This window comes from Pelobates fuscus, chromosome 8 (genome assembly GCF_036172605.1).
Source record: "Pelobates fuscus isolate aPelFus1 chromosome 8, aPelFus1.pri, whole genome shotgun sequence".
Taxonomy (NCBI): Eukaryota; Metazoa; Chordata; class Amphibia; order Anura; family Pelobatidae; genus Pelobates; species Pelobates fuscus.
The window spans coordinates 85313258-85333944 of NC_086324.1; the positions used below are offsets into that span (position 1 = coordinate 85313258).

The 20687-nt window shown below is 41.5% G+C and overlaps 1 protein-coding gene across 1 annotated transcript in view; it reads right to left on the minus strand.

Moving 5' to 3' along the window:
- The window catches only part of TRPM2 (transient receptor potential cation channel subfamily M member 2), a 302532-nt gene that overhangs the window by 14908 nt on the left and 266937 nt on the right, over positions 1 to 20687 (minus strand). The window contains exon 32 of the mRNA XM_063430124.1: positions 12344 to 12445. Within this exon, the coding sequence (XP_063286194.1) occupies positions 12344 to 12445 (102 nt within the window). The remainder of the gene's footprint in view (positions 1 to 12343; positions 12446 to 20687) is intronic.

A 20687-nucleotide genomic window follows, 5' to 3' on the forward strand; every position in this document is an offset into this window, starting at 1 on the left:
AGGACTTCATCAAAAAGGTATTTTTATTCTTGGTTGTGTCTTACATTTGTGGTCAAATCCTCAATCAACGTTTCGACCCCTAAAGGGTCTTGAAAAAGACCCTTTAGGGGTCGAAACGTTGATTGAGGATTTGACCACAAATGTAAGACACAACCAAGAATAAAAATACCTTTTTGATGAAGTCCTGTGAGTGCACCTTTCTTCTATTTTATATTCATATTGACGCTGAGGTTGCACCCAGGCAGAATTACAACAGATATTTTCTACTGAGGGGTGAGTGCCAAGAACATCTTATATATATATATATATATATATATATATATATATATATATATATATATATATATATATATATATATTCAAATGGAAAGAGTGCACTCAAAGGTCTTCTTAAGGATATAAACGATTTATTTTGCCAAAATTTCAAAAGACATACAAGTCGACGTTTCAGTCCTCGTGGGACTTTTTTCAAGACAATGAAAGGCAGGAAAACAGTGATTTAAATATGCATTACAGGTGATTTGATTGGAGAGTAGATTATATGAAAGAGAGGCTGTGCAAACGTGAAAAAGATTGTTCAACTTTGAAAGTAGGGATTAACCCCTTGAGTGCCTAAGGTAAAAAAAGGCCTGACTGTGATTGTGGTTACGGCCAAACATCTAATAATCTGCGCTCGCAGACATATTTTAAAATTCAAGGATAAGAAATAAGAAATAAGAAATGAGAAATAAGAAATACCAAGGCCACCTTAAAATGGCTAAGAGTTTAAGGATCTTTTTGAGTATTTTAACAAATTTGTTAAACTGTGTTAGACAGTATTTTACACTTGCTACATTTTTAACATTTTTAACACTAACATACGGTGGCTACGTATAAATTGGAATTCCCAATATAGAACGAAACATTTTAACAAAACTTCAAAGTATGATTGAATGCCCCGCCAGGTTACTATGTATATACCTAATTATATTACAGATTTACGGCCATACAGACTATGGAGTCTAGCTGGAACCACCGTCAGCCAACAAATTCTAGAAAAAATAATAATATGGATACTATATAGTTGAAAAAAGTCTCATGAATAAATCGTCCGCTATGGTTTTTCTTTAACCTTTAGTACAAATATATCAATATATCAATTGCTGTGCTCTTCTTTATCTTTTCGGGGTGAAGCAACTGAGTGGGTTAATTTCATTAAGTCCCCCCGGGGACAAAGTTCCTAATGTAAAGATCCAAAAGGCTTCTCTTTGAAGAAGTAAGACGTCTCTGTCACCCCCCCTGTTCGGGGCCGGAACATGTTCAATGCCCATGTATTTCAATGTGGGCAGTGTGTGTCCTGCTTCCAAAAAATGTTTGGCTATGGGGGTGGTTGCTATGCCACTAGATAACGCAGTCCTGATAGTGGATCTGTGCCCCCTCATGCGTTCCCTGAGGTCATTAGACGTTTTACCAATATACATGAGTCCACATGGGCAGATGATACGATATATTACATGTGTGGTGGTACACGTGATCCTTTGCCTTATCTTGTATTCTTTACCTGATCGAGGGTGGTAAAACACTTTGCCCGGGGTCATACTATTGCAAGCCATGCATTTCAGACAACGGTAGCAGCCTGGGTTTTGAACAGACTGTTGTGCCATAGATATATCCGTATGAACCAGATAGTCTCTTAGGTTCCTATTTCTCCTATAACTGATCATAGGAGTGTTTTGAAATATCGTCGGTAGTGTTTTATCTTTTTTGAGGACCTCCCAATTGTGTCTTATTTTCTGGGACATTTCTCCCGATAGTGAATGGAACGTTTGAGGAAAAATCATTCTATTTTGGTTATTTTTGATTTCAGGACCGTCTGTGTAATTTTTAAGTGCTTTTGAATATGCACCCTCTAGCAGTTGTCTTGGGTATCCACGTTGTGCAAACTTTTCAAACATTTCTTGTACCTGGTTTGCTGCTTTTGTAGAATCAGAGTTATTCCTCAGTATTCTCATAAACTGAGATACCGGTAAAGATTTTATAAGGTTGGGTGGATGGTGACTGCTGGCGTGTAGTAGCGTATTGCGATCAGTTTCTTTGGCAAATAAAGTATACCCCAGCTTGTTATCTTCTATGAAAATTCGAAGATCCAAGAAGTCAATTTGTTGGTTGTTAATTTGATGGGTAAGTCTTACTGGTGAGTCCAGTTGATTTAATGACCCTATCATATCATGGAGGCTTTGTTCATCACCTGTCCATATGATGAGCACGTCATCGATGTATCTTAGATATTTCAAGATGTACTGACCATATTTTTGAAGTATATGTATCTGTTCGTATGCATGCATATATGCATTGGCATACATGGGTGCCATAGGGGCACCCATCGATGTTCCGGATATTTGTATATAGAATGCTTTTTCGAATCGAAAATAATTAAGTGTGAGGCATAGTTCCAATAATTCAAGTATATATTCAATCGGGGGCTCTATACGTTCTTGGTACTGTATTAGTACTTGGCGCATCGCCTGGATTCCCTCCTCATGGGGAATAATGGTGTATAAACTGCTTACGTCGATGGCTGCTAAGTAGACTCCTTGTGGGGGGAGTTCTATAGAGTTTAAGGCTGCTATGACTTGCGCAGAGTCCTTGACATAGGTAGGTAATGACATTACTGGTTTTTTAAATTTTGCGTCTAACCATTTCCCTATGGGTTCTAATAGTCCCCCGATCGCCGATACAATCGGACGTCCTGGTGGGCACTCCAGACTTTTATGAACCTTAGGCACTGTATATATGATCGGGCACCGAGGGTGGGTTTCAAACAAATATTCATATTCCGTGGTGGTAAGGAAACCTGCTTCTAAGCCTCTTTATACGTAGCCACCGTATGTTAGTGTTAAAAATGTTAAAAATGTAGCAAGTGTAAAATACTGTCTAACACAGTTTAACAAATTTGTTAAAATACTCAAAAAGATCCTTAAACTCTTAGCCATTTTAAGGTGGCCTTGGTATTTCTTATTTCTCATTTCTTATTTCTTATTTCTTATCCTTGAATTTTAAAATATGTCTGCGAGCGCAGATTATTAGATGTTTGGCCGTAACCACAATCACAGTCAGGCCTTTTTTTACCTTAGGCACTCAAGGGGTTAATCCCTACTTTCAAAGTTGAACAATCTTTTTCACGTTTGCACAGCCTCTCTTTCATATAATCTACTCTCCAATCAAATCACCTGTAATGCATATTTAAATCACTGTTTTCCTGCCTTTCATTGTCTTGAAAAAAGTCCCACGAGGACTGAAACGTCGACTTGTATGTCTTTTGAAATTTTGGCAAAATAAATCGTTTATATCCTTAAGAAGACCTTTGAGGGGGGGCGGAGCCAACAGCCGACTGAAGCAGACGTGCATCAACAGAGCTCCGCGGCTAAAAGCTTACAAAACTCTAATTAATAGACCGAAACTAATTCATATTGAAGACAAACTAGTCACCTGAAGATGGGCAAGAAGTCCAAAAACCGAGGGGCTGTAAAACCGGCGGGGGCTCACGATATCGAAGCCTTTCTCCTCCGCCCTGCGAAGGCCGCAGCGGTTCCCGCGCCAATTCAAGATGGCGACACGGCTTCGGCCTCCTCCGGAGAACAGATCCTTGATGAGCTGGATGAATTCCCCGGCGCAGGGGGTTTACACAGCACATCCTCGGATGAGGATAATGAACTGCCCTCCACCAAGGGGGACATAAAAGCCCTCCTGTGCCACATCCGCACCCTCTTCGCAGCGGACATAGCGACACTGAGGGAAGAGATTCATACAGTGGAAGGGCGAGTAAAGAAGACAGAGGCGGACTCAAAAGACCTCAATGCACGGTGCTTACAACTAGAGGCCCAAAACGCAGAGCTACACCGCAACCAGCTCCGGCTCACCACCCGCATGGATGCGGAGGAGGACCGACACAGAAGCCGAAACATAAAGATAAGAGGGGTCCCTGAGAGTGTGACCCAGGCCGACTTACCTGGATATATCGGACGACTCCTCAGCTTTATACTCACACCGCAACAGGCTAAAATGGTCCCGACAGAAGGGGTCTATCGGATCCCGAGAGCTGCCAAAGCCCCTGCAGAGGCACCGAGAGATGTCATCCTTCAATTCCTGACACGATCAGGCCAAGCAACCTTCATGGCAGCGGTGAGGGGGAAGGCATCACACCTCTTTGAAACAGCCGACCTGGTGTTCTTCCAGGACCTTTCTAGGCCCACACTGATATGGAGAAGCCTCCTGAAACCCCTAACCACCATTCTCCGCCAGAACTCGATCCCATATCGCTGGGCATTCCCCAAAAGCTTGATCATCACACACAAGGGCGCAACAACACGGGTAACCGACCCCTCGGAAATGGACTCAGTGCTGACAGCGTTGGGCCTGCAACCGCAACGGGAACAAGCCACTACCGACCAGATACCAAAACCCTATCACAACTGGGATGTTACCAACATTAGAGCATTTCAACCCGCATCCACCAAAGCTTCGTCCTCCACTGCCTACAAGGCACAGCGGGTAACCCGACACCTGGCGGATACTTGAAAGCCACGGCGAGACACAGGTACCCGAATTGCAAAAATCTCCCGACCTGATTTTATGTACGGCCCCGTATTGCTCACTTCCCTACCCACACCCCATCACTAACCCGAACAGGCCCTGAACTTTTCTACATGGCCCATCGATGACATAGGAGGGCAGAAACCCGACACAGGCCTTGCACCCTCCACAGCACATCCCTTACTAAGACAGTACTGTTTCTTGTTTGGAACAATCACACCTCTCCCTTTACCTTCAACCGATTTTGCCCACTTACCTCGGCTGGCTTTGGCACTACACCGATACTAGCCAGGGGACGTGCCCACGAGATGCAGACACATCGACGGACGCAGCCGGACCCGGAGGGGGTCATTGCCAGTGAGCCTCAATAGACATTGTGCTCCCAATTCAGTTTAAATTTGCTATACCTGGACTTATCGTTTTTTTATGTCTTTAATGTCTCACTCTTCTATTAATGCTAGATCCCCCGACTAACTAGGCTTACAATACAGTCTAACAGAGCCAGCGTGTAACCCACTGCCCTCAGCCAGCTAAATGTCTTCCCGGCTTCAGTAGCCACACTCACACACTCAGCCGCCCTGCAGTTAAAAGCAAACAGTATAGCCTAACTCTCTGGGCTAAGGCTAAGAGTCGGGGTACACATATTAACCCCTCCCTGACATCGCCCTTTTATTTTGCCTGCAATAACCCCCTCATGCACTTGAAGCAGCCTGACTTGCATACTTTGGATCCTACAGCAGACCTAACCATGAACCTACCCATATAGCATCCTTTGGCCAGAGGTAACCTACCTGGCCTAAAGGTCGACGTACGCTTAGAAGCGAAAGCCTTACCCAGACTCGAAGCAGAACGCCAAGGGGACTTCCCCTTCCTCTAGCAGGCCACTAGACGAGTTTTACTACCATCTAAAGCCCGATACACTGTCACAGGAGGGCCCATCAGTTTAACGACCTGATACTACTTCTATCTACTTCGCACCATGCACTCTCGACAAGATGTTATGTCCACAACCTATAGGGACTCAATCACTCACTCCCAGGCCCTACAGAGTAACATACGGTGCGTACAATAAGCCTGAAAACGCAAAGCTCTGGGATATTTCTTGTCCTCTCACAAAATGAGACATATGCCGGACATCTTGTCTATACAGTTATGGTGTAAGCTGGGAGGTAGCTTGACCAATATAACCCAGTGGTACTCCTATCTTGTTATTCTCATCTTGTTATTTTAGCCATGTACGCAATCATTTAATTTACTTTATTTTTACTTTTAATTTAAAATATGGAGATTTCATTTACCACTCCTCATGTTCACATGCCAGATAAGTAAACTCAAGTTACTAACTGCCCTTTTTTTTTGTCACAGCACGACAAGAGCATAAGTTATACAATTGGTAGGATAGTGACCGGAATGGCCCTAGCGAGCTACCTCCCTTGGAGGCATAAATCCCAAAGCCCACCAGCTTAACTAGCCGACTCCCCTCTCACAAAGGAGGATAAACCCATGTTCAGGGCGGACAGGCAATCTCTACCAATACCCCTACGAATAGCATCTTGAACATACTCCACCCCTGGGAAGGGTACCCAGCAGATACTAAGCCACGGATTACACTAAAGATGGTTAGGTTACCCAACCTTACCCCAGCCTACCTGACGCTGTTAATGTCTGCCTACCTAATAAACCCCAATAACACTTGTTGCCTTCGCATAGTCGGACTTAACCTATTTCAGCCTGTATTATCATATGCATTTCTAACAAGTTCGATAGCTTTCCCATGAAAATGGGAACTGTTACCTCTCGTATCTTACCTTTATTATAAAAATGTGCAGATATAACGTAATGGAACAAAGCAATACATTGCATATCTCAAAACTTTATGTACCAGTTTTCATTGTGACTTTTGCATGTTCCTGCATCCGTTGTTGTGACAATGCAGGACGTTATGTACTTCTATGCACAATAAAAATAAAGAATTAAAAAAAAAAAAGAAGACCTTTGAGTGCACTCTTTCCATTTGAATATATTGAAGGCTGAGGCAGCACCGAGGCAAGTACAAGACCGGTACATTGAGTGCGGGACATCTGCAGTTTGTATTGATTACGGCGAGCCCGTCAAGCCAGGGCTCAATCCACGCACCAGACCCAGGAGAGTTATATCGTTTTCAAGGATTTGATTTATGGAGGAATTCCTGACCAGAGCCGGAGCTTATGCAGACCACGCAGAAGTATTGCAATATACAGAAGCAGAAGCCGCAGCTATTTTATGGCCGCAAACGGACTCGGACCTACCAGTATCTACTGAACCTCGGGACGTTATTAGAAATCTGCTTAAACTCAAACAAAGACAAATTGATCTCGAACTACATGCCACCTACTTATCCGACTATTACCGCATGAAAAAAATCCCTAGAGGTTTTCGGATTAAGAACGTTCCAACCATTGGAAGAAACAACCCTGAAGTGTGTCGGAAGTGGATTGGTATACTAAATAAGTGTTCCCTGGACCTGATGCTGGTGGTGATCGAGGAGGTAGGTCGTGAATTAAAAATTACTAAATTTAAAATTTCAAACTATGAAGTACTGCATACAACTACAATAACAGCACCTAACTGTGATACATTGATTCAGAAACTAACAGAAGATCTGAAACAATATAAAAACGATTTGGTTAGGTTCAAAAGAGAAAAACTCACCAAAGTACAAGCTGATTACTCAGAGCACAGAGTATACAGGTGGTTATCAGGAGACAACACCAGACCTGCATATAGAACCTATAAGCCTAGAATTAGAAAACCAATTGCATCTACTGTCGACTTTACTTCGGGAGAGTCGGCCTCTGACTCTGATTATAAGGATTCGCAAAGAGAGGGGGCTTACTCTAACACCACAACATCATACAATACGTCTTTTTTAGAACCGGGACTTGGTCTGGTGAGAGAAACCGCAAGTGGGAACCACCAAGGCACAGAGCGCCCTCCAAACATCAAAACTACACCAGGAGGGGACAGAAAGGGAAAAGGCACTGGACACAGGGGACGACCGCCAAGGAGACGCTAGTTAACCCTATTATCAATTTATCCACCAGGAACCTTACCACTACAGAAATTATGCTTCTAAATAAAGGACTTTCATTTGTTCCGACTGCTAATATTAATAAATTCCAATGGGAAATTGAGCAATTTCAATTTAACAGAAAACTCCGTTTAGCAGATTTCTTCAAAAGTTCTAATCAACAACATCAAAGTGAGGAGAACAGTGAAAAGTTTAAAATGAGAAGCACCTTTGACCCCTCTAATCTAAACCCTACATTAAAAACGTTCTCACAAATGTTAAAATTTGATACTATGAAAGTTACAACTACCCGGAACCAAAGACGTCCGAATTTATCTAAAGACGAAAGAGAAGCCTTAAACAGCCTGGCTAAAGACATGTCCATTACCATACGTCCAGCGGACAAGGGAGGCGCAATAGTCGTCCAACAATATGACGACTATAGGGAAGAAATCCTTAAACAACTAAAAGATACCAAAGTCTATGAATATACGCAAATAGATCCCACCTACGAATTCAGTAAAGTTGTCCAACAGACGCTGCAAAGAGGCTTAGAAGCAGGTTTCCTTACCACCACGGAATATGAATATTTGTTTGAAACCCACCCTCGGTGCCCGATCATATATACAGTGCCTAAGGTTCATAAAAGTCTGGAGTGCCCACCAGGACGTCCGATTGTATCGGCGATCGGGGGACTATTAGAACCCATAGGGAAATGGTTAGACGCAAAATTTAAAAAACCAGTAATGTCATTACCTACCTATGTCAAGGACTCTGCGCAAGTCATAGCAGCCTTAAACTCTATAGAACTCCCCCCACAAGGAGTCTACTTAGCAGCCATCGACGTAAGCAGTTTATACACCATTATTCCCCATGAGGAGGGAATCCAGGCGATGCGCCAAGTACTAATACAGTACCAAGAACGTATAGAGCCCCCGATTGAATATATACTTGAATTATTGGAACTATGCCTCACACTTAATTATTTTCGATTCGAAAAAGCATTCTATATACAAATATCCGGAACATCGATGGGTGCCCCTATGGCACCCATGTATGCCAATGCATATATGCATGCATACGAACAGATACATATACTTCAAAAATATGGTCAGTACATCTTGAAATATCTAAGATACATCGATGACGTGCTCATCATATGGACAGGTGATGAACAAAGCCTCCATGATATGATAGGGTCATTAAATCAACTGGACTCACCAGTAAGACTTACCCATCAAATTAACAACCAACAAATTGACTTCTTGGATCTTCGAATTTTCATAGAAGATAACAAGCTGGGGTATACTTTATTTGCCAAAGAAACTGATCGCAATACGCTACTACACGCCAGCAGTCACCATCCACCCAACCTTATAAAATCTTTACCGGTATCTCAGTTTATGAGAATACTGAGGAATAACTCTGATTCTACAAAAGCAGCAAACCAGGTACAAGAAATGTTTGAAAAGTTTGCACAACGTGGATACCCAAGACAACTGCTAGAGGGTGCATATTCAAAAGCACTTAAAAATTACACAGACGGTCCTGAAATCAAAAATAACCAAAATAGAATGATTTTTCCTCAAACGTTCCATTCACTATCGGGAGAAATGTCCCAGAAAATAAGACACAATTGGGAGGTCCTCAAAAAAGATAAAACACTACCGACGATATTTCAAAACACTCCTATGATCAGTTATAGGAGAAATAGGAACCTAAGAGACTATCTGGTTCATACGGATATATCTATGGCACAACAGTCTGTTCAAAACCCAGGCTGCTACCGTTGTCTGAAATGCATGGCTTGCAATAGTATGACCCCGGGCAAAGTGTTTTACCACCCTCGATCAGGTAAAGAATACAAGATAAGGCAAAGGATCACGTGTACCACCACACATGTAATATATCGTATCATCTGCCCATGTGGACTCATGTATATTGGTAAAACGTCTAATGACCTCAGGGAACGCATGAGGGGGCACAGATCCACTATCAGGACTGCGTTATCTAGTGGCATAGCAACCACCCCCATAGCCAAACATTTTTTGGAAGCAGGACACACACTGCCCACATTGAAATACATGGGCATTGAACATGTTCCGGCCCCGAACAGGGGGGGTGACAGAGACGTCTTACTTCTTCAAAGAGAAGCCTTTTGGATCTTTACATTAGGAACTTTGTCCCCGGGGGGACTTAATGAAATTAACCCACTCAGTTGCTTCACCCCGAAAAGATAAAGAAGAGCACAGCAATTGATATATTGATATATTTGTACTAAAGGTTAAAGAAAAACCATAGCGGACGATTTATTCATGAGACTTTTTTCAACTATATAGTATCCATATTATTATTTTTTCTAGAATTTGTTGGCTGACGGTGGTTCCAGCTAGACTCCATAGTCTGTATGGCCGTAAATCTGTAATATAATTAGGTATATACATAGTAACCTGGCGGGGCATTCAATCATACTTTGAAGTTTTGTTAAAATGTTTCGTTCTATATTGGGAATTCCAATTTATACGTAGCCACCGTATGTTAGTGTTAAAAATGTTAAAAATGTAGCAAGTGTAAAATACTGTCTAACACAGTTTAACAAATTTGTTAAAATACTCAAAAAGATCCTTAAACTCTTAGCCATTTTAAGGTGGCCTTGGTATTTCTTATTTCTCATTTCTTATTTCTTATTTCTTATCCTTGAATTTTAAAATATGTCTGCGAGCGCAGATTATTAGATGTTTGGCCGTAACCACAATCACAGTCAGGCCTTTTTTTACCTTAGGCACTCAAGGGGTTAATCCCTACTTTCAAAGTTGAACAATCTTTTTCACGTTTGCACAGCCTCTCTTTCATATAATCTACTCTCCAATCAAATCACCTGTAATGCATATTTAAATCACTGTTTTCCTGCCTTTCATTGTCTTGAAAAAAGTCCCACGAGGACTGAAACGTCGACTTGTATGTCTTTTGAAATTTTGGCAAAATAAATCGTTTATATCCTTAAGAAGACCTTTGAGTGCACTCTTTCCATTTGAATATATTGAAGGCTGAGGCAGCACCGAGGCAAGTACAAGACCGGTACATTGAGTGCGGGACATCTGCAGTTTATATATATATATATATATATATAATTCTGCCTGGGTGCAGTATATATTTTATTTTAAACGGTATCTTTAACTTTTATTTTACATTTTACATTTTCCAGGCAGAAGAGGGAGTACCTGTCATTACAGGCACTCCCCCTGCTGGCACTGCCTTGGACGGCTATGCCGTCTATGTGATCACTAGGTCCTCGCAAGTCTTCACATGACTTCACAACAGCCATACTGCCACATCCACAACCACACAAGCAGCATATCCCCAACAGATGCAACCCTACAAGCAGACACACTACATACATATACAACCCAAAAAACAAGCAACACCATACATAGCCTACCCCCATAAACACACATCACACAAACATACAACATCCCATATTCCAAACCAGTTGCATTATTTAATTTAATTACATACACCAAATGTTTTGCATAATATAATATATAATAAGGGATGTTGGGTGCATTGAGGAAATTGGCAGTCAGGCACAGGAACGTAAATCCGGTCCCTAAAGGACAAAAATCTAGACTCTGCCTAAAGGGAGATATGACCCTGCCCTAACTATATTCTTTCAATTTATTTAATGTGAAAGTTTCAGTTTCTCAGTGATCAGTCTTCATTAATGATAATAATTGCAAGTGAAATCCTTGTCACTTAGTGCAGGCTTCTCTCCCCATGATGTCAGCTCAGTTAGAGGGTGCTTTACTTTCAGTGCAGCCCTCAGTGAAGATAAAACAGTGTAATAACGATGAAGGCATTTCACTTAACAATTGTTACTGTAAATAGAATGATATGCAAAATGAAATCCCTGTCATAAGTGAGATGCGGACATATGTTTAAAATCTACACAAACAGATAAGTGTTCAAGATTTGATCAGACTGATCACTGTGTTACTGAAACTGGCAAATTTAAAGTCTTTCACATGTTTGTCATTCTTACCTAAAGATATACATTTTTATAACAGAGTCACACATTAAAGGGAAACTCCAGTGCCAGGAAAACAATCCGTTTTCCTGGCACTGGAGGTACCCTCTCCCTCCCACCCCCCAATCTCCGATTACTGAAGTGGTGAAAACCCCTTCAGTCACTTACCTGAGGCAGCAACGATGTCCCTCGTCGCTGTCTCCTCCTCCGCGCCGCTCCTCCTACTGATTCCGTCGGCCAGTGGGCGAGACTGATCCCGCCCACCGGCCGAGGAGACCTAATGCGAATGCGCGGCAATGCCGCGCATGCGCATTAGGTCTCCCCATAGGAAAGCATTGGAAACTAATTTCAATACTTTCCTATGGGGAAATAAGCGATTCTGGAGGTCCTCACACAGCGTGAGGACGTCCAGCGACGCTCTAGCAAGGAAAATCCTTGCTAGAAATCAGGAAGTGCCCTCTAGTGGCTGTCTAGTAGACAGCCACTAGAGGTGGAGTTAACCCTGCAATGTAATTATTGCAGTTTATAAAAAACTGCAATAATTACAGTTGCAGGGTTAGAAGTAGTGGGAGTTGGCACCCAGACCACTCCAACGGGCAGAAGTGGTCTGGGTGCCTGCAGTGTCCCTTTAATAGCACACGTAAATCATATCTTTAAGTGCATATACTGGGTTTAAATGATAATTTTTTTTATCTTACTTCAGAACTTCCTTTCAATAATTCGTTGAACTTTTCAATGAATTCGCTCTTTAAAATTCGCTTCAGTTTATGTGGAAGTGTTTCTCCAGGTTGCAGTGAACCCTACAGAATAAATGTAAAAGGTTATTGTTGGACCATGTGCATGAACATTTCCAGTACACAGTACACAGCATTATTCACACTTCTGACATGTTATTTTTCTTATTCATTTATTCATTTAGTGCACAGAATTCGTATTGTACTATATATAATTATATAGATTCATTTAGTATAGAAAACAGCAGGAACATTACATTCAAACACACATATTTTTTTTACTGTATTGCCTGTTATAATTTGTAGACAACTAGCACCAGTGGCGTACACATGACCCATGGGGCCCCGGTGCGAAAATTGATCCGTGGGCCCCCCCCCCCTCGCGCTTACTCTGCACGGGCCGGGGCAGCAACACATGGCGGCAGGCACCTGGTCGCAGGGGTTGCGACCGCGGTATGTACGCCACTGCATGCAGATGCACACACACTTAAAGGACCACTACAGACACCCAGATCACATCAGCTCAATGAAGTGGTCTGGGTGTCAGGTCCCTCTAGTTTTAACCCTGCAGCTGAAAGCATAGCAGTTTCAGAGAAACTGTTATGTTTCACTGAGGGTTAATCCAGCCTCTAGTGGCTGTCTCACTGACAGCCGCTAGAGGCGCTTCTGCCATTTTAAGACACTGAACGTCCATAGGAAAGCATTGAGTAATGCTTTCCTATGGGCGGTTTGAATGCGTGCGCGGCTCTTGCCGTGCATGCGCATTCGGAGCTGAGAGGCGGAGGGATCCCCAGCGCCATGGGAGTCCGGCGCTGGAGAAAGGTAAGTGCTGAAGACACACACACACACACTCTCACGAACAAATGCATACACACTAGCTAACAGACACACACATTTACTGACAAAGACACACTCAGCGGCAGACATACATACACACTCACTTACAAAACATACACTCTCACTGACAAACACACACTCACTAACAGACATCAAACACTCACTAACACACACACACACTCAGTAACAGACACACACAGTAACACACTCACTGACACTCACTAGCAGACACACACTCTAACACAAACACCAACACTCACACTAACACACACACACACTAATGCTCACACACACACTAACACACACACACGCTCACACACACACTAACACACACACACTAACACTCACTCACACACACACACTAACACTCACTCACACACACACTAACACTCACTCACACACACACTAACACTCACTCACACACACTAACACTCACTCACACACACTAACACTCACTCACACACACACTAACACTCACTCACACACACACTAACACTCACTCACACACACACACTAACACTCACTCACACACACACACTAACACTCACTCACACACACACACTAACACTCACACACACACACACACTAACACTCACACACACACACACACTAACACTCACACACACACACACTAACACTCACACACACACACACTAACACTCACACACACTTACACTTACACATGTTTTTTTTTTATTTAATCCCCCCAGCCTCCTTACCTTTTGGAGTGCTGAGGGGATTCCCTGGGGTCTCAGGGGAGAGTGCTCCCTCGCACACCAGCCGGCCGCCGGGTGTAAGCAGGGCCAGCCTCGGGGGGCCCGGAGGTGGCCGGCTCCTGGGCCCCCCAGGAGAAGAGGCTGGCCCAGAGCGTACATACCGGGTCGCAGGGGCGGCCGGGCCCCCTGCGACCCTGGTATGTACGCCACTGACTAGTACAGCTAAGAAAGTGTATGTGAAAATAGTTACCTATTTGCCCTGAACATTGAAATACATCATGCCTAGAACATTGGCATAATTTTACAGATACAAGTCAACTGCCAAAAATGTATACTAAAAGATACGCATTTTAAAAAGTTGATATGTCTGAGGCTGCCTAAACCGCATAATTAGAGAGTCGCCTCTGCCTGTATCCACCACCCCCCCCATGTTACCTGGGCTCATTCAGGGGCCCTATTTAGCATTGACCTGGAGAGAGTCCCAGGCGGAAGTAAGTGGATTAATCTTATAAGAGCAGGCATTAGGATGCCAGAGTAGGACTTGCCAAGAATGGGGTACATTGACATTGTGGCAGGCTTATGCAATGCATGATCATATTCTGTAACTAAACACCCATTATTTTTTAGGTGTTTTTAAATAAAACTATTACATTCTGTAAGTGTGCTGGATGTTGTAAAAAAATAAAAATATATATATATATATAAACTGCAAATGTCCCGCACTCAATGTACCGGTCTTGTGCTTGCCTCGGTGCTGCCTCAGCCTTCAATATATTCAAATGGAAAGAGTGCACTCAAAGGTCTTCTTAAGGATATAAACGATTTATTTTGCCAAAATTTCAAAAGACATACAAGTCGACGTTTCAGTCCTCGTGGGACTTTTTTCAAGACAATGAAAGGCAGGAAAACAGTGATTTAAATATGCATTACAGGTGATTTGATTGGAGAGTAGATTATATGAAAGAGAGGCTGTGCAAACGTGAAAAAGATTGTTCAACTTTGAAAGTAGGGATTAACCCCTTGAGTGCCTAAAGTAAAAAAAGGCCTGACAGTGATTGTGGTTACGGCCAAACATCTAATAATCTGCGCTCGCAGACATATTATAAAATTCAAGGATAAGAAATAAGAAATAAGAAATACCAAGGCCACCTTAAAATGGCTAAGAGTTTAAGGATCTTTTTGAATATTTTAACAATTTTGTTAAACTGTGTTAGACAATATTTTACATTTGCTACATTTTTAACATTTTTAACACTAAAATACGGTGGCTGCGTATAAATTGGAATTCCCAATATAAAACGAAACATTTTAAAAAAACTTCAAAGTATGATTGAATGCCCCGCCAGGTTACTATGTATATACTTAATTATATTACAGATTTACGGCCATACAGTCTATAGAGTCTAGCTGGAACCACCGTCAGCCAACATATTCTAGAGAAAAATAATAATATGAATAATATATAGTTGAAAAAAGTCTCATGAATAAATCATCCGTTATGATTTTTCTTTAACCTTTAGTACATATATATATATATATATATATTTGTACTAAAGGTTAAAGAAAAATCATAACGGATGATTTATTCATGAGACTTTTTTCAACTATATATTATTCATATTATTATTTTTTTCTAGAATATGTTGGCTGACGGTGGTTCCAGCTAGACTCTATAGACTGTATGGCCGTAAATCTGTAATATAATTAAGTATATACATAGTAACCTGGCGGGGCATTCAATCATACTTTGAAGTTTTTTTAAAATGTTTCGTTTTATATTGGGAATTCCAATTTATACGCAGCCACCGTATGTTAGTGTTAAAAATGTTAAAAATGTAGCAAATGTAAAATATTGTCTAACACAGTTTAACAAAATTGTTAAAATATTCAAAAAGATCCTTAAACTCTTAGCCATTTTAAGGTGGCCTTGGTATTTCTTATTTCTTATTTCTTATCCTTGAATTTTATAATATGTCTGCGAGCGCAGATTATTAGATGTTTGGCCGTAACCACAATCACTGTCAGGCCTTTTTTTACTTTAGGCACTCAAGGGGTTAATCCCTACTTTCAAAGTTGAACAATCTTTTTCACGTTTGCACAGCCTCTCTTTCATATAATCTACTCTCCAATCAAATCACCTGTAATGCATATTTAAATCACTGTTTTCCTGCCTTTCATTGTCTTGAAAAAAGTCCCACGAGGACTGAAACGTCGACTTGTATGTCTTTTGAAATTTTGGCAAAATAAATCGTTTATATCCTTAAGAAGACCTTTGAGTGCACTCTTTCCATTTGAATATATATATATATATATATATATATGATTCTTTGTTGAACTAATTTGCATATGTCCACCCAGAATCCATTGCGGTAGTAACATCACTGCAAATTTGTGATTTATGTGGGAAAAGCAAGTCTTATGGCTTGACTGTTGTGCAGACTTTTGTTTAACATTAAATTGGCTATATACCGTATTTTTCGCTCCATAAGACGCACTTTTTTTCCCCTCAAAAGTGAGGGGAAATGTCTGTGCGTCTTATGGAGCGAATATGAAGTTTTACTTACCTGTCTTGCAGCGTTGGCCGGCAGCACAGGGCGCACCGCGGTAGTGGAACTTGAATTTCATGTTCCGGTTTCCGGCGGGACTGAAAGGAAGTGTGCACAAGCTGAGTGCGCACTTCCTTTCAGTCCCGCCGGAAACCGGAACATGAAATTAAAGTTCCACTACCGCGGTGCGCCCTGTGCTGCCGGCCAACGCTGCAAGACAGGTAAGTAATTATGGGACAAGGGGAGGGGGACAGTATGGGAGAGAAGAATATGGGGAGGGGGATGAAGTCTATGGGGGGGAGGGGGATGAAGTCTATGGGGGGAGGGGGATGAAGTCTATGGGGGGGAGGGGGATGAAGTCTATGGGGGGGAGGGGGATGAAGTCTATGGGGGGGAGGGGGATGAAGTCTATGGGGGGGAGGGGGATGAAGTCTATGGGGGGGAGGGGGATGAAGTCTATGGGGGGGAGGGGGACGAAGTCTATGGGGGGGAGGGGGATGAAGTCTATGGGGGGGAGGGGGGTGAAGTCTATGGGGGGGAGGGGGGTGAAGTCTATGGGGGGGAGGGGGGTGAAGTCTATGGGGGTGAAGTCTATGATGGGGGGATGAAGTCTATGGGGAGGGGGTGGGTGAAGACTATGGGGAGGGGGTGGGTGAAGACTATGGGGAGGGGGTGAGTGAAGACTATGGGGAGGGGGTGAGTGAAGACTATGGAAGAGAGGAGAAGACTATGGGAGGGGGGGACACTATGGGACAGGGGAGAAAAAAAATATTCTGTACAAACTGTCCCATAGTAAGAAACACTATGGGACAGTTTGTTCAGAATATTTTTTTTCTGGGTTTCTTCCTCTAAAAACTAGGTGCGTCTTATGGTGAGGTGCGTCTTATGGAGCGAAAAATACGGTATATATATGTGTATATATATATGTATATATATATATATATATATATATATATATATATATATATATGCGGATACACAAATGCTCTGTACGTTGGTTTCAGATACATTGTATGGCATTCGCATGCTTGGAGGGGGTTTCGTTACTAACCACCCGTTTAGTGGTTCACATTAGTTTCCATTTGCGGGTTTGTGTTCTCTGAATTAATTTACTGTCAAACAAATTTAATTTGTGTGTTTTACTTGGTACATTCTTCTGGTATCATTTATGTTCCTGCATATTGTCTATTAAACGTACGATTACTCATTTGGTTAGGGGAATTATTATTATTATTATTGCCATTTATATAGCGCCAACAAGAATGGATTCAAACAATTCTCAGTGTCCCCTTGTGGTTCTTTTAGTAATTACATATTTTTAAAAATGTTGCATTTGTTGATGTCCTACAACGCACACACCTTTCTAACATGCATTTAATGATTGCTGGTTTCAATACCTATGTTTCTTTGATTAGTACATTGGTGCTAGTCTACACTTATTGATGACAGTTACTGAACATAATTGCCATTGCTCATTGGTTTTGAAACTAGTCTGCAAATGGCATACTGATCTCTAGCTGTCATCCAGAATATAAGATTAATTACAACATGTCACTTTACAAAATAAATAGCTGGCTATTATAATACTATGGATATAGGTAACCCAACCACGTGCATGTTTATGTATCTGGTTATACTCTATGGTTTAATTAACTATGTTAATTCTGCATACAAGTTTACTATCATATACACCTCTAAAACACTCTTCTGGTGTAGGCCACTGGTTTAGGCTGGAATGTCATGAAACATTGTTCTCTTATATGATGTGCATATTCTCCAAGCTAGGAATTATCCTTTCCATATTGGTCCCCCTCATTCGTTAGGGGCCTCAATTTCACTATCCATTAACATGACTCATCAGTCTCCTTATATGGTTCACTTAAATAAAAGTGATTTCTCATTTACGCCTCTAATGCTCGCCTGGTGTATTCCTATACTCATACTTCTAATTCTCGGCTCTTTAACCTAAGTCACTTGCAGGTCAATTAATAAACAATTTCTTGTAGCAATGAATGGGCTGCTTCACAACACGAGCGGAAATAGTTATTAGAATAAATCAAACCTGTGTAGGTGAGCGCTCCTATAAACTCTATATATTCCAGCAGAAAAAAGATACAAAAGATCTAAACAAATAATAACATAAAAGAGTATCAATCCGTAGCATCTATTAATGTCTGATGGTAAAACTGTATAATATAGCTATTATATCAGAGATATAATGGAACAGAATACATAGTATAACCTCTGAATACCAACAACCGTTGGTTGAATACTAGGTATTCTGTTCTATTATATCTCTGATATAATAGCTGCATTATACAGTTTTACCATTAGACATTAATAGATGCTACGGCTTGATACTTTTTCATGTTATTAGTTGTTTAGATCTTTTGTATCTTTTTTCTGTTGGAATATATTTGAGTTTTTTGGAGCACTCACTTACACATATGTTTGATTTACCATAATTATTTACTAAAGTTAGGCTCCTTATCCTAAATCACTTGCTGATGGCTTCCCTAACTGCTTACTTCAAAGCTACTTAAGTGTATAGTATACTCGCTTGCCTGTTTTACCACATTTTTGCGTTCCTTAAACAGGACTACTGTCTTATCTTGAATCTGTTTTCTTCCCTCAAGGAGGTCCCAGGTCATTGGCCACAAACGGGCACAGACAAAATTACTAATTTGTATAATATGTTATGGGGGCCACGTACATACTCCTCGCATATTTCATCATATCTTTAGATTCACAATTTAGGACTACTGCTTTCACTTCCTTTTAAAATAGTCTGTCTAGACTTCCTTACCCTCTCAACCCACCCGTACTAGAGGGGCTGTTCCCACGGCTCTTAGCAGGAACAGCTTCCTGCAGTACAGCTACTTCTGAGCTGATGCTCCCAACATCTTCACTCAAACGGGCAAATCTGTTAGGCTGCATGAGATCAGGACTAGCTAAACCTTTCCTCTTCCCTCCCCCTCTGCTTCCTCGCCCCACTGTCACCCAGCTACGTGCTTGTTCCCCATCTCTTATCTCCTCCCTCTCCACTACCTGTCCCCACTAAACTCTGCTCAGTGAGCCGCAGACTCCTTTCAAGATTGTCAATCTCCCTCAGTGTTACAATTTGCCTCTCCAGATCTCTAATCTGAGCTTCCAGAATTGCCACTCGCTCACACCCACCACAGAGGTATGGACCCTGGACAGAATCATCCAGGCATGCATACATGTGGCATGATGTGCACTGAGTTAAACTCACAATCTTGCTAGCACTCATCCCCAGTTACAAAAAACACAAGTGAGCAAAAACAATACTTACCCTCTTGGTTTCAACTCCCTTGTAGTTTAACTCCTACTTAAAAGAGACTACTTGAAATAGCCTAATTTCAAGCAAACTCCAGTGAGCAAGCTCGGTGAGTCAGTAGTGGGTGTATATTGGCAATACAAATACCACACAGGTGGAAATTAAGGGGCACTCCCCCTAATTAGCTCAGCAGCAGCACCCACAAGGAGGGGAATAGAAACAAGTGAGGAAAAAAAAATGGAGGGAAAACGTTTTAAATAACACCAACAAGGAGAAAATATAGAAGAAAAAAAAAGGGGACAAAGTTTAAAAATATCCAGCAAAGAGAAAAAAAAATATATATATATATGAAAAGGGGAAAAAAGTTACAAAAAATAAAAATAAATCAAAACAGCAAGGGAAAAAAAAGGGGTAAAAGTTAAAAAAAATTAAAACAAAATTACAAAACACAAAATACAAAAATTTATTAAACCTGCTTTTTTTTCCACTTGGTATTAACTAATACCAACCACAGTCCACCAGTTCACCAACAAACTCCTGTTGTTTTAACTACTACTTAAAAGAGACTACTTTAAATAGCCTACTTTCAAGCAAACTTCACCTTCCTGATGAACTTTACTCCTCTTTCTCTTGAGAGCTGATTTTGATAATGTGCAGCACCCACTTGTCTTTGGTAGAAGACTCCCATCTCTTTTGGAATAGAAGGAGGCGTGCTCCTACCCCTCCAGGCTGGGAGATCAACCAGTCATAAAGCTCTTGTGTTCCTGCTGAATGCAGAGCGTCTGGATCTTCATTCTCTGACTGAAGACTGTCCCCCTCTCCAAGGCTGGGATCTTCCGTATTCTCTACCTGGTCTGTAGGATTTGAAGTCCTGAAAGGAAGATTGATCTGAAGGTCTTTTGGGTCGAAAA